Source organism: Micromesistius poutassou, assembly GCF_964030765.1.
Source record: "Micromesistius poutassou genome assembly, chromosome: 13".
Classification (NCBI taxonomy): Eukaryota; Metazoa; Chordata; class Actinopteri; order Gadiformes; family Gadidae; genus Micromesistius; species Micromesistius poutassou.
Window position 1 is genome coordinate 6,808,200 of NC_140283.1, and position 13,288 is coordinate 6,821,487.

Consider the following 13,288-nt stretch of genomic DNA (forward strand, 5'->3'; position numbering starts at 1 on the left):
TGGATCATAGACATAATAAAGAGTAGATGCCGCATTGGCTGCTGGGCGCAAGAAATGCGGCCGCCATCTTGGACTGGTCCTAGTTGTCCTGAAGTCGCTGGGGTGGGTGGAGCCCTCCGAAGATTGACGGCCCCCCTAAGCCCGTAAGCGACTGGAGTACCTGCTTACCGATAGTTACGCCACAGTGCTGGATGCTTCCAGCTGGAAGACGGCTGGCGGGTCTTGATAGGGAAAGACGGCGCCGGAGTCTACAGTGGATATCGATCCAGACCGGCAGATCCATTGCACGTGTTTCCCCTCCAGTCTCACTCTCTTCCTCCCGTGACCCCCGTGAGTAATTCCCTGCCACTCGACTTGCTTCCACGTAGCACTGGGTCGGAAGGAATTCCCCTCTTCAAACTATATTCGTCCATTGTCCCCGTTCCGCATGCAAATGAACTTTGCGGGCAACCGTTGACTGTGACTGTGTTCGAAAATAGCAATTCGCCACCTGTTCAAGGAGATACGGACACATATCTTGGTTAAATGCACTTGATTTGTTTTGTGAAGATATCTGTGGCTACTGTTTATTCATTACTGTGTTGTAAGGAAACTCTTTTTACTGTTTGATGTTCCCAGTTAGTGCTTGTGTTACAATTGCTTGACTTTGCGATTGTGGCAGCACGAGGTATGGGGGGGATGCCTTTTTCTTAAAGGCAGTATTGGTAATTGGGGGTCAAGCAGCGAAGCTGCGAGACAACCATTGTTATTCTACGTTTTCCTATTATTATTATTGGGGGTCAAGCAGCGAAGCTGCTGGACAACCTATTGTTTTTGTAAGTATTCCTATTATTATTATTATTCCGTCATGGGAGTCTATGGCAGCCCATAGAACCCCATGGTAAAAAGTTGTGAAATTTGGCACACTGATTCAGGACATTCCCATAAGCCCTCACAGCAAATTTGAGGTCGCTAGCCCATAAGCTCTAGCGCCACCAACAGGACAAACATTATTTTCCTTCAATGGGAGTCTATGGCAGCCCATAGAACCCAATGGTAAAAGGTTATGAAATTTGGCACACTGATTCAGGACAGTCCCATAAGCCCTCACAGCAAATTTGAGGTCGCTAGCCTATGATCCCTAGCGCCACCAACAGGTCAAAGTTGGACATGCATTCATGTTTATAACTTTTGACCCATTCAACCAATATTCACAAACAAGGCATCATTGGAATCCTTGGGCCAAGCCGATTTCAACGCTATGACGTCATATTGCGTCATGATGGATTTTCCGCCATCTTGGTTTATGTCAAAAACCTTCAAAATGTTTCACACATCACACATTTTGTCCAATCATCTCCAAACCTGGCACATATGTTGATTAGACCATGCCTCACAAAACTTGCCCAACAGATTTTTCAAATTCAAAACCGTTTGGCCGCAACAGCCAATCAAATTCGACCACGAAGCCGCCAAACAGGATGTAAGCCAATTTCTCAGCAGCCCTTTGACATATCATAACCAAACTTGGTACATAGACCCATGACATCATCATGGGGACGCTCATTAGGTTTGGTGACTTTTGACCTCTAGGGGGCGCTATAATTAATGACAATGTGTTTTAACTCCTCTCTCTTCACATGAGTATATTTCAAACACATTTCCAATGTCTGGTCATACTATGAGACCTCCCCATATAGCTAGTAAATGATTTCTCACGGAAGCCAATCAAATTTGACCGCAAAACCGCCAAACAGGAAATAAGCCAATTTCTCAGCAACCCTTTGACATATCATAACCAAACTTGGTGCATAGACCCATGACATCATCATGGAGATACTCAATGAATTTGGTGACCTTTGACCTATAAGGGGGTGAGTGTTATCATATCTCACTCGACCCTTTATTTTTTGACGTGCAACTTGTCGAAAGTGCTGAAGGCAGTGTGTCTGACGTAGATCTATCTTGTTGATGTTGCTACTCTGGTCTATTCTGCAAATTGGTTTATGGAGTCCCATTCAGCTTAACCCCCACATTACTGCATGCAGTTATATTTTTAATTGTTGCCAGACAACACCACCCTGTGAATTTCACCCAGAGATTTATTTTAAGTGGACTAACCCAAATGAAGGAAAGGCACTGAGGTCCGTTATGCAATGAGGCAGAGACGGCAGTTCGGTCATACAAAAATACTTTTATTTACACAAATTTCTGTTCTTAAAACTACTGTAAAATTACTCACTGCGGGGGAAATAGGGGGAACCAATCAGTGCTGAGACCTACTGTGAAAACCTGCATCCAAAGGAAGGGGGATCCCAGGAACACCACACGTGAAACCTAAAATTAGCACTGGATGGGCAACATACGAGAGAGATACAGCCGTGACCGGCAGCTCACCTGTCACCGCACGGAAGCGGAAATGGACGCACAGGAGCAACGTGACCCAGCCTCCGGCAAGCAAGAGGCCGACAGGTGCTCTACGCCCGCCTTTATGTGATAGTCTCCCACCGTGATTGGCTGGGACTGCAGCACAGCTGACAGTCACCATGACAACAAACTACATGTTGCCACACAAATGATATTTGTTAGTATACGAGTGAGTGCCGGAGCCTTGCTCATAGCTATAGGTTTGATCACAACTTAGGGCATTACAATCCTCTCTATGCGAATATGTTGGGCAACATGGGAGAATACAAGGGTGAAGTCTTGCGGACAACCAGCGTGGCGACTCCCTTCACGTCCTGGAGCCGTTCAGAGTCAAAGTCCACCAGGAACTGCCTGACGCCTGACCGCATCGGCGTGAACGTGAGCTCCACGGACACACGCTGGCCTGGTGCGATGCTACCACTGAGGGGGAGAGAGACACAGACACACAGACATGATGGGCTTATCTATATTACGGGGAACATATATAGTAGTATTTACATTATCTCATGAGCGTAATGAAGCGTGAGAGCTGAGAATGGAGGGACAAGCAGACGAGGAGTAGAGCGGTTTTAGGCATGGATAGGAATATATGGAATATTGAAGAGAAAGCAAGCATGACTTAACAGACTCATTTGGCGAAAGATATCATATTTTTATATTGTATAAAATATGTATAAAAGTATTTTACACTGCATTCGATTAATTTTATATACAAACACTGTGCGGATGTTGACTGACAGCTCAATGATAAACCCACATTCAGGCCAGCATGAGATGTTTTTACATGTTTTTAAATTAAGAAAACCCTTCCATATCAGTTATGTAATGTGTGTTATATGTTCCATGTAATTACTGATTTGTGGATATTTTGGTCAGATACTTATGAAATACGGATCTCTTTCCCCCACAGATCAGAAGAACCCTGTCCCCACCCCAACCAAACCCCCACCCCTGCCACCGACAAAATCTCACTCTGAACTCCGAAACTGGAAAGCCCATAGGCTGTACAATAAGAAGCATGTTAGAAATAACAAATACTATGCATAACCTATCAGTAAATTGTCCACAGTTTTGCTGCATTAAATTATCATATAATTCTAAATAATCTGAGGGTATTTTAATGTATTAAAACACTGAAAACCGGGTAAAAGAGTAAGGTAAACTTGGCTCTCACCTTCTCCAGATCTCTCATAGGATTCTCCAGGCACAGCTGGAGCAGGTTCCTGAATATCGGCAGAGGCTGGGGCCCAGGGGGGAAGTCCTTAGGCCGTCTGGTGCGAACGAAGAAGAACAGCAGGCATAGGAAGAGAAGAACCATAGATCCAATCATGGTGCAAGAGAACGATCCTTCACTGTGGATGTTTAAAACGACGCTTCAACTTCCAAACATGTGCACGATCTACTCTACTCTACGGGTAAACACACTTTGGTGGAACAACATATAGCAGCAAACCCGATCATGTGACAATAAGAGAGGGACTTAAAGCATGCGCCTGAAATGGTAGACATACCAAACCTGTGAAACGTGCCAAAGACCGGTTATCTTGGACGAGGTTCAAGGCACACAACTCCTATTACCATTTCCATATTAAACGACCGAGAGTGGCAGTCCAAGGTAGTCACTGGTCGTCTCTTCCCCCCCGCTCCTTTCTCCCTCTATTAATCTTTGTTGGCTTATATTTATTATACTTTCCCAAAATACAGTCAGTACGTTTACATGCACAGCTTAATCAGATTAAAGCCATAGTTCGACTATGCTCTGCAATTGGACAACTGCAATTGTCAGAGTATACATGGCGGTGAGTAAACCGATTCATTGGCCGCAGCATGTCATGCCCCGGTACGATAGGTGGCGCTGTAACCATTTCAACTAGTGGTAATAGAGCCACCGGCTGACCTCTTTACGTCACTAGTAACAACAAACTCAGGCAGCATTCGAGAAAGATGTTTTCAGTAGACAGCGGTCAGTTCACTTCGGGTCCATATCATTTCTCAGACGCTCCATTGTTCCTACCTCTCGGTCATATGGGGAGTCCAGCCGGAGGAGCTGGCCCTGCCGGCGGAGGAGTCTGCATACGTCCGAAAGGTCTTAGTCTTTATTCAATTGGGAGTAGGACTGTGTTATTGTTATAGTTGGTTGTACTATGTACGCCCTGAATGTCTTATCTCACGTCCTCCCGGTTGGAGGACTTGTGTTATTAAACCAAAGCTCATGACCTTAGGTGTGTACTAGCGCCTTCTCCAAAAACATTGTATTGCACAATTCAAGAGGGGGTTGGGTTGATACTGAGGGAGGCTCTTTCTCACAAGCTTTGGAATGCTCAATAAAGCAGATGAGCTGCCACCTCTACAGCATCCTGCTCAACATAATAAGCAGAGCAATCCAACGGTTTCAATCCAATCTCCAGACTCTATGTCTTTCAGAAACCACATATGGAGTTCTTTCTACACAGCAGCATCTAATGTTCTGGGAGGGATTGGATAACCTGTTACCCAGTCGCCTCAGTTTAGCCACAACATAATTGGCTCAAATAATAGTTTGCATGAAATGTCTTTATTAAAATTTAACAAGAATAGATACAAAAATCATGGAAAATCATTGATTAAAAAACAACAAAATAGTGATCTGCAGAAGTGCAAAATGCATGGATATATATCAATATCAATACTTCATTCAATAACACGCAAGTTTAAGCAAGCACTCCGATTGGTCAATTCCCATTCTCAAGCGTTTTTAAATGCCTGGTGAAAGAACGAACAAAAAGATAGAAAGTATCGCTACGCTAACTAGCCGAAACTACTTTCATGAGCCTAGTTTCCATAACAACGTTCAACTGACCAAGAGTTGGCTATCGTTACTATAGGAACTATTTTCTGATGGAGATGAACTCGGGCAGAAAGCTTGAATTTGAGGGCAAATTAACCCACAATATGAAAATATTTGACAATATTGTTGATAATAAAGATGGTTTGTGTTATTGAATCGAAATCTTACACGCGATGGCGTTCTTGAATGTCATTATTGGTACTTGAAGCACAGGACTACGGCTGTGCTTTGCGTACCAATAATGACATTCAAGAACGCCATCTCGTGTAAGATTGCTTAATATAATTTCAATAAGCCATGCTTTATGATAGCCCTGACACATTGCAAAGAATTAAGGCAATGTTTGCATTTTCTTCACATTAATAGAAATTAATTCATTCATTAATTGAATCAGCACTACACAATCAGGTATATTAAGAGAAGTGAAACCATTGCTTGACTTTGCAAATGATATTTGTTTGTATACGAGTGAGCCTTGCTGACAGCTATAGGTTTGATCACAACTTAGGGCATTACAATCCTCTCTATGTGAATATGTTGGGCAACATATTTATGAGATAATACAAGGGTCAGTCTTGCGGACAACCAGCGTGGCGACGCCCTTCACGTTCTGGAGCCGGTCAGAGTCAAAGTCCACCATGAGCTGCCTGACGCCTGACCGCATCGGCGTGAACGTGAGCTCCACGGACACATGCTGGCCTGGCGCGATGCTACCACTGAGGGGGAGAGAGACACAGACACACAGACATGATATCTATATTACGGGGAACATATATAATAGTAATTACATTATCTCATGAGCGTAATGAAGCGTGAGAGCTGAGAATGGAGGGACAAGCAGACGAGCAGTAGAGCGGTTTTAGCGTGGATAGGAATATATGGAATATTGAAGAGAAAGCAAGCATGACTTAACAGACTCATTTGCCGAAAGATATCATTTTTTTATATAGTATAAAATATCTATAAAAGTATTTTACACTGCATTCAATTCATTTCATATACAAACACTGTGCGGATGTTGACTGACAGCTCAATGATAAACCCACTGTCAGGCCAGCATGAGATGTTTTTACATACTGGTGTATGTATGACAGTAGTTCATTAATGAAGAAAACCCTTCCATATCAGTTATGTGATGTGTGTTATATGTTCCATGTAAGTACTGATTTGTGGATATTTTGGTCAGATACTTACGAAACACGGATCTCTTTGGTGGAAAGCAGGCCTGCCCCTTCAACAGTGAACACGCCTCGGTTCAGTGGCACTGGCAATGGATTGGTGAAGGAGATGACGGCGGTGATTTTCCTATCTAAAATCACCCAGCCAGGAACCTGGAGAAAGCAGAGTTTAGGATGTTAAATGGGGGTGCACTCCACTCTATGTCCACACTGGCTTCTGGAGTGAACGATGTTGTGGGGAAAGAAAGCTACACTAAAGAGGAGCCTGAGTTGAATTTAACTTGATTCAAATGACCTGACATCTGACCTTTTCCCTGTCTATCTGCATATAAAGTGGCGATGGTTTAAGGTTAATCAAAAGGTATTACGCTTTTTAGACATTAGTCATTCGGCACTGACACTTATATCAGCTTATGTCATAGGAGGAGGCTTGGCGTCTTGCTCATGGGTTGGACACCCACCTTAATACTGAGTTCAGGCTTGCTCAGTAGGACGTTGACCATCTTCAGGATGGATTTCTCCTGGCCGGACACTTCCGCCACCCCTATCACCCGGATGATGTTGTGCTCGCTGACGCACGATGCATACCGAGTGTAGAGTAAACGCACCACCTCCCTGTGGACTGTGTGGGGCACAGAGTGAACACAACAGTAATATAATGTCTACACAACTGATACACCATAGCTCGCCTAAACTTACTAAAAAACGTTACTAAAATGTAGAATATAGGAATATATATATATATATATACTACAAATTTTCTAGAGATAAAACGCACCCCCTATCCATGAGTCCAAAAAGAGGAGACTTCAAGACTTTGTTATGCAGGGTGTATTTGGTGATGTCTAACTAAATAGCCAGGGCCGCTGTGATATCTCTGAACCCAGACGGGTTGAAGTGCTGGCATTCAACCACCTACCTTTGTGAGCAGGGACGACAACATTGACCGTGCTACTCTGGCACTCTCCCAGGTGGACTGAGTTATACGTGACAGCCTTTGACATCATGTTCAATTTGCAGCTGACGTCTTTGTCTCCCGTGTTCTCCAACTAAGAGAAAGAAAATGATAGGTCCATAATTGATGAATGGACCTAGCCATGGACAGCATCATACAGGGTTATGCACTCTCTGCATCTCCATCCGTAGGACAGTGAATGACATTGCAACTTGCCTCATAGGTGACGTCAAAGTCGGTCCCGAACACAGGTTTGGCGTACGTGATCTCCAGCTGCACGTTTCCTGGTTCATTGGCTGTGAAGAGGAATATATTTAATCCCTGTACATTAATAATGCATAATGAAGAGGAATGTATTCACACGTTAACCTTAAAATATCATATATCATATTGAATATTATATTCCAAATTAGGCCCGCTCAAAGTATATATTGCTGTGTTGGGACCTCTCAAGAAGTAATCAAGGGGGTAATCGGGGGGGGGGGGGGTTTCATGCAGGCCGGTTTCACCTATGGAGCGTTCAAGCCAGTCAGCATCAGAATAGATGCTGCTGACCATTATAAAAGCACATGCTAATTCATTTTTTTTTTCTCAAGAATCGCCTTCTCATCGCCTTTATAAGCCTGTACCAAATTTTTAAAAGAAAGTAATTTATCTTGTTGTGGGTTATCCTCCGTGGGCTTACGAATTAAACAATTGAACATGACGTTATTGCTCTGTGGTCGATTTTTAAGGACCATAAACTGCACCTGGATTTGATTCTTCCTCTTCATCTGCCCCGGAGATGCGCCGCCCTGCCTTGTTGTACACCTCCCGCTCCTTGGCTGAACCTGTGGAGCAGGAGCAGATTTGGTCACCCACAGCGCAACGGACATGAGCGGATCAACAACCTCTGTCGAGGCCAACAATATTAACATCCACTGTGCTCTAAACGAAAACAGAATGTTTTCCTTTGGATGTAGTTAGGGTTGGGGCTAACAGTGATCAATGAAAGGGTTTCTTTATGTCTGTGTGTCATGCAGTGTTCCCCCATCGATCGCTGTAGCCCTTCATCCTCACCATACCATAAAAGTGGAATTTCAAATTATATCATACAATCAATTTAGATCATTGTCATTGTTAGTACTTACTTATTAATAATTCTAGTCTTAACTTTATTGATCAGCAACAATCAACATAATTAATATAGGTAAGAAAAGTCAAAATCTTAATTCATCTACAGTTAAAGATGTAGTATTTTATACCGTTATGATGGGGTGGGCATAGCACCCCATCGTAAAGGTATTAGTATGACACTGTCTCTTTATGTCGAACTGAAACCAACCTTCTGGGTACTTGTACTGAAGGGTTATGTCTTCCCTCTCGTCACTGTAAGGACTTTTGGTGCTAATGTTCCTCCCAACAATTGTGGAGTTTGATGCAAGCTATAAAACATTTAAAAAGAAAACGCAAATGAATTTCCGCAGCAATTATTTTTTAAAGTTAAGCAAAAAGTGGTAGGAGTTATAATAAAAAATGATAAAGAATAAAGACATGCATAATAATCACCCACCCGCTTTCGCTGACCGTCTGGTCTGATTTCCCATTCGATGATGTCTGCATTCACCTCAGCAAAGACAAATGGAGCATCAAACTTCACATCAAGGTCCCCTTCTTTAATGGCCTTCAAAGGACATGGGCCACAGCGAAACATACCTAGAAAGGAAAAAAATCCAGATTCATTCATTTATTTTTTAGTGTACAAAAAGCGACTTTGCACTTAACTGGCAATAATAATCCATACTTACCCGCGCATATAAAACACAGAAGAGTTTATAGAATAACAATAATATACAAAGCATAAGTCATTTCTTATGAAGAACAGGAGAACAAAGAAGTTGCAAAAGACACTATATATATATGCATAAAGAAACCCATTTCCAAATGTATCAAGAGGGCCCTACCACTACTCCTCTCCTGAGGTGTGGGGTCCAAGACTTGCCAGCCACCATATCCTTCAGGTAGATCTTCTCTCTGCATATAAGACTCGACCCAACAATGAAAGTTCCTGACAAAAACCACATAATAATAAAAAAAATACATTATAATCACACAAAGTTGGAAGTTGTGTTATGTATTCCTATAGGAACTCATAATACATAACATAACAGATTTTTGTGTGTTTGCATGTGCTGTGAACACGAGAGGATCCTACCAGATGCTGTCACCATGGTCCACTTGCTGCTTATGTATGTCGTACAATCGGTCGATGGAGAGGTTTCCGTCTGTGTCATGGGCTGACGCAAAGTTGGTGATGCAGCGGGTGGGGATGCCCAGGCATCGCAGCACTGTGAGGGGTCACATGACACATTAGGCTAGAGTCCCACCATGCAGCCTTCTGTCCTTTATTTGGTGTCAACTAAGTTTGTGTTAACCTTAGACATTTATTGACATGTAACAATGCAAAGGAAAATTCAGGACGACGTTCCGATGAGTGTTTGATTCAGTATGTTGGTGTGTCTGTGTGTGTTTTTAATATTGTGTTATTCCTCTGACCTGTGCAGGCCACGGCTGCAAACACCCAGCATTGGCCATATTTCACTCCAGACTTGGATTTGCTCCACTGCTCAAGGATGGGCACACTGCTCATCCACTTGGTTGGCGCCACTCCACCTGTATAAGGTGCCTGCCACCTCCCCACCACGACTCCACCGTCACGGTCGTTGGAATTCACCTGGATAAGGGAGGGAGGTTAACAAGATTTTAACCATGTAAAATGATCTAAAGTTAATTTTTTATGCTACTGTGCCTGTCATGTAGTTATTATTTTATTGTTTATGACAACTGTTATTTTAACTACAGAGTGCTAACGCCAGAAGCTTCACAGCCAGACAAAAACAATAGCTTACTTTGGTTTTCTTCAGGATAAAATAGATTTTAGTTACTACCGTATTGGCCATGCACATCCATATACAACCAGCTCTGTGATCTGTTTCTGCGTTCGGCTCTGTTGGCCTGATGCAACACACACATGAATAAAAATAACTAACGGTGGAAGTGAGTGTATATCTCCTACCATGGCAACGACTGTCCTGCCGATGTAGACAGGGTCCCATCGCTGACTCATGCCGTTTTGGGGGTCTGACTTCACTGGCTTAAAGCGGTCAAGCATCTCAAAGCAGATGTCCATCACATTGTCTTCAAACTGAGAATGTCACAAAGAGACAGACAGCAAATGTTGGGAGTGTCATACAATTTAGAAAGAGAGAAGAAATTAATGATACTGATACTATTTAATAATAGTCATAATATAGGAATTATTCAATTGTGTTTGTGTGTGTGTGTGTGTGCGTGCGTGCGTGCGTGCGTGTTACCTGTCCAAAACTCCATGGCAACCCATACATTGAATCCTCACTCCCAGTGAAAATGCGACCATTCTCGTTCATAATGTATTCCTGGAGCAGACTCTCATCAGGGAGGTACACGGCATCATCTAATAACGCACACACACACACACACACACACACACACACACACACACACACACACACACAAAGTTGATATGAACCTCCATATGTATATAGGAGAAAACAGGATGCCACAAGCACACATCTGTGTAATGAGAATGTGCTGCAGAAGTGAGATGACATGTGAAAGCTCAAGTACAGATTCATTATCTTTTTAAGTTTTTAGATGTATGGGGATGCTACGTTTGTGTGTGCACATGTGCTGTGTCTGTCTGTCTGTGTGTGTGTGTGTGTTTGCTAGTATTACCTTTGCACCAGGGATTAAACAGCAAGTACATTTTGGTAAAGTCCGTCCTCTCCAGAAGTCTATTCCCTGCCATCAGGTCAACAGCCAGGCTGTACTCGCCAATGGCAGCGCGGGCTGGACTGTACACAGTCAGCAGTAATTCGTTGTTTGCGCTCTGCTGGTGTAACCACCACTTGTCATCGGACCCTCCAGCCGTTCGCTGTCTGATCACAATATCATCGTTGATCTTATTCTTATCTGTGGAAATGCAAGGTAGGATACAGAAATATGTTACAAATTAGTCATCTGGCACTTTAAAGTTGCTGTCGGAGTATTTAGTGACTTTAGTGCTAATGTGTTATTGTAGCGTATTCTAGAGTAACAAATTATTTCGTTAAAATTCCAAATATTCACAACATTTTCTGTAATGGAGAAACTCAGCTCAAGATCCTATCTAAACGAAAGTTTAGTAAAAAGAAAAATAATAACGGTTTAGCTACAGAAATAACCTGTTTACATTTTTTACCATTATTTTTTGTTGGATAGGCCATTTATGAAAAGCTAATTCAATGTGTTGCCTAGGCCTAGTTACCACTCTATCCCTCATGGAATTACACGCTGCTTAAAGTTTGAGGGTATTTTGTTTCGGTATCTCAAACAAAGCAAGGGAACCAGGCCTACACATTGTCAAATCAATATTTTAAAATGGAAAATTAAAGTTGAGTTGCTTACCCTTTAAGACCAGGGCCAGCTCATGGCCGTCTTGCAGCGGGTCAGAGAGGTGCACCGTCAGAGAGAAGGCTTGTCCCCGGCGAACAATCAAACGCTTCCTATCAATCTCCTCAGTTCGGTGTGCCCGGTTGTTTTCCCGGCTTCTCAGATCCACACCAGCGATTAAACCTTAAAATGAAAAACAGAGACAGGATGTTAAGGAGTAAAACACATGTATGTGTTGTTTGGCTAGTGGGATGACTGGTGACTTCTTTATGTGGAGGCCCAGTGCCTCAGATCTGCTGTAGTAGGTCTATTTGTTTATGAAATGTGGATGGGTCATATCACACTCTAGTGCAGATTTAGACGCAGCACATTTTTCATTCCTACTGTAATCACAAGAGCCATCTTGTTATCCTTATAAGGTGTAGAAACACCCAAGAGACACAGAGACAGACAGTGAGAGGGACGTTTTACAAAGAAACAAGTGGAAAAAGAAGAGAGGAAAGAGATATGCAGATGCAAATAGTTATTTGAGAGAGAGTGCGAAAGAGAGAAGAAGAAGGAGAGAGATAGAGGGAATCATTTATTCAAAGGCGAGGAAAACGTAGGATGAATACCAATGTTAGAATGCTACTCACGGTTTGTGTGGGCCATTATCTTTGCTAAATTCTTCCCAAGAGTTGCTCTTACACTGGTCCAAGTTTACAGTGCTGGGCTCTAACCTACTTCTCATCAAGACCCTGTATTTATACAGAACTGAACTGCCCTCAGCCCACCTCCAGACACACACACACACACAACCTGACCACTTGACCTCTGACATAACACTTGCTTGACACACCCACTAGCATCCCTAGAGAAAATGAATGTGTGTGTGTGTGTGTGTTTGTGCATATTTGGTTATGTCGATAACACAAACCGCAAGGGATAAGGAAGGGTAAGAAAAGTAGTTAGAATATTGCAACATTCTTTGATTTCAGCAGTATTGCTCATATTGTTTCTATATTGTTATATTGTTACTAGAGTGTGTCTGTCTGTCCTTCCATCTATTCTCATGGGCTCCGCACAGTCCTATTATACTTTAAGTGATTTAGCATACAATATCATACAATTTTATTATACAATTTTAGCAGCAAAATTAAAAAATGTTATTTCCTAGGACTTTGAGTATAGACCTTGGATTGGTGACAGATCAGTGATTATGACATCAGGGAAGCGTTTACTTCACTCTTTCAAGGCAAATTTCAAGGCAACGTTGTCTGCACAGGATTTTTGGGTTTTCATGTCAACTCAAACTTCTACGTTTTGAAGAAAATATCACACAGTTGTGCCAACTTAATTCTTATAGTTGTACCAGCTAATTTAAAAGTTGAGACAACTAAGTTTTTTGGTCCAAATAACTTGTCTTTCATAACAATGAAAGCTTCACAAATCTAGTTGTACACACTAAGAATTCTAAGTCTATATTATATTGAA

The 13,288-nt window shown here is 42.4% G+C and overlaps 1 protein-coding gene across 1 annotated transcript; it reads right to left on the minus strand.

Moving 5' to 3' along the window:
• Positions 1–5,106: 5,106 nt before the first annotated feature.
• LOC311357159 (protein-glutamine gamma-glutamyltransferase 2-like) lies at positions 5,107–12,525 on the minus strand. The gene is made up of 16 exons (XM_084477050.1): positions 12,451–12,525; positions 11,831–11,998; positions 11,120–11,356; positions 10,720–10,838; positions 10,422–10,550; positions 9,902–10,079; positions 9,561–9,693; positions 9,310–9,413; positions 8,919–9,061; positions 8,691–8,790; positions 8,116–8,196; positions 7,583–7,662; positions 7,331–7,460; positions 6,873–7,033; positions 6,428–6,564; positions 5,107–5,949 (listed from the first exon to the last, which is right to left on the minus strand). The coding sequence occupies exons 1-16, from the start codon at positions 12,464–12,466 to the stop codon at positions 5,784–5,786; spliced, it is 2,082 nt and encodes a 693-aa protein (XP_084333176.1). The 5' UTR covers positions 12,467–12,525; the 3' UTR covers positions 5,107–5,783.
• Between the last annotated feature and the right edge of the window lie 763 nt (positions 12,526–13,288).

Excerpts from the sequence above, each read along its gene's own strand:
- LOC311357159 (XM_084477050.1), bottom strand. Across the intron at positions 9,062-9,309 it reads ACCTCAGGAGAGGAGTAGTG|GTATGTTTCGCTGTGGCCCA; the intron begins GTAGGGCCCTCT and ends TTTCCTTTCTAG. Across the intron at positions 6,565-6,872 it reads AGCCTGAACTCAGTATTAAG|GTTCCTGGCTGGGTGATTTT; the intron begins GTGGGTGTCCAA and ends TGCTTTCTCCAG.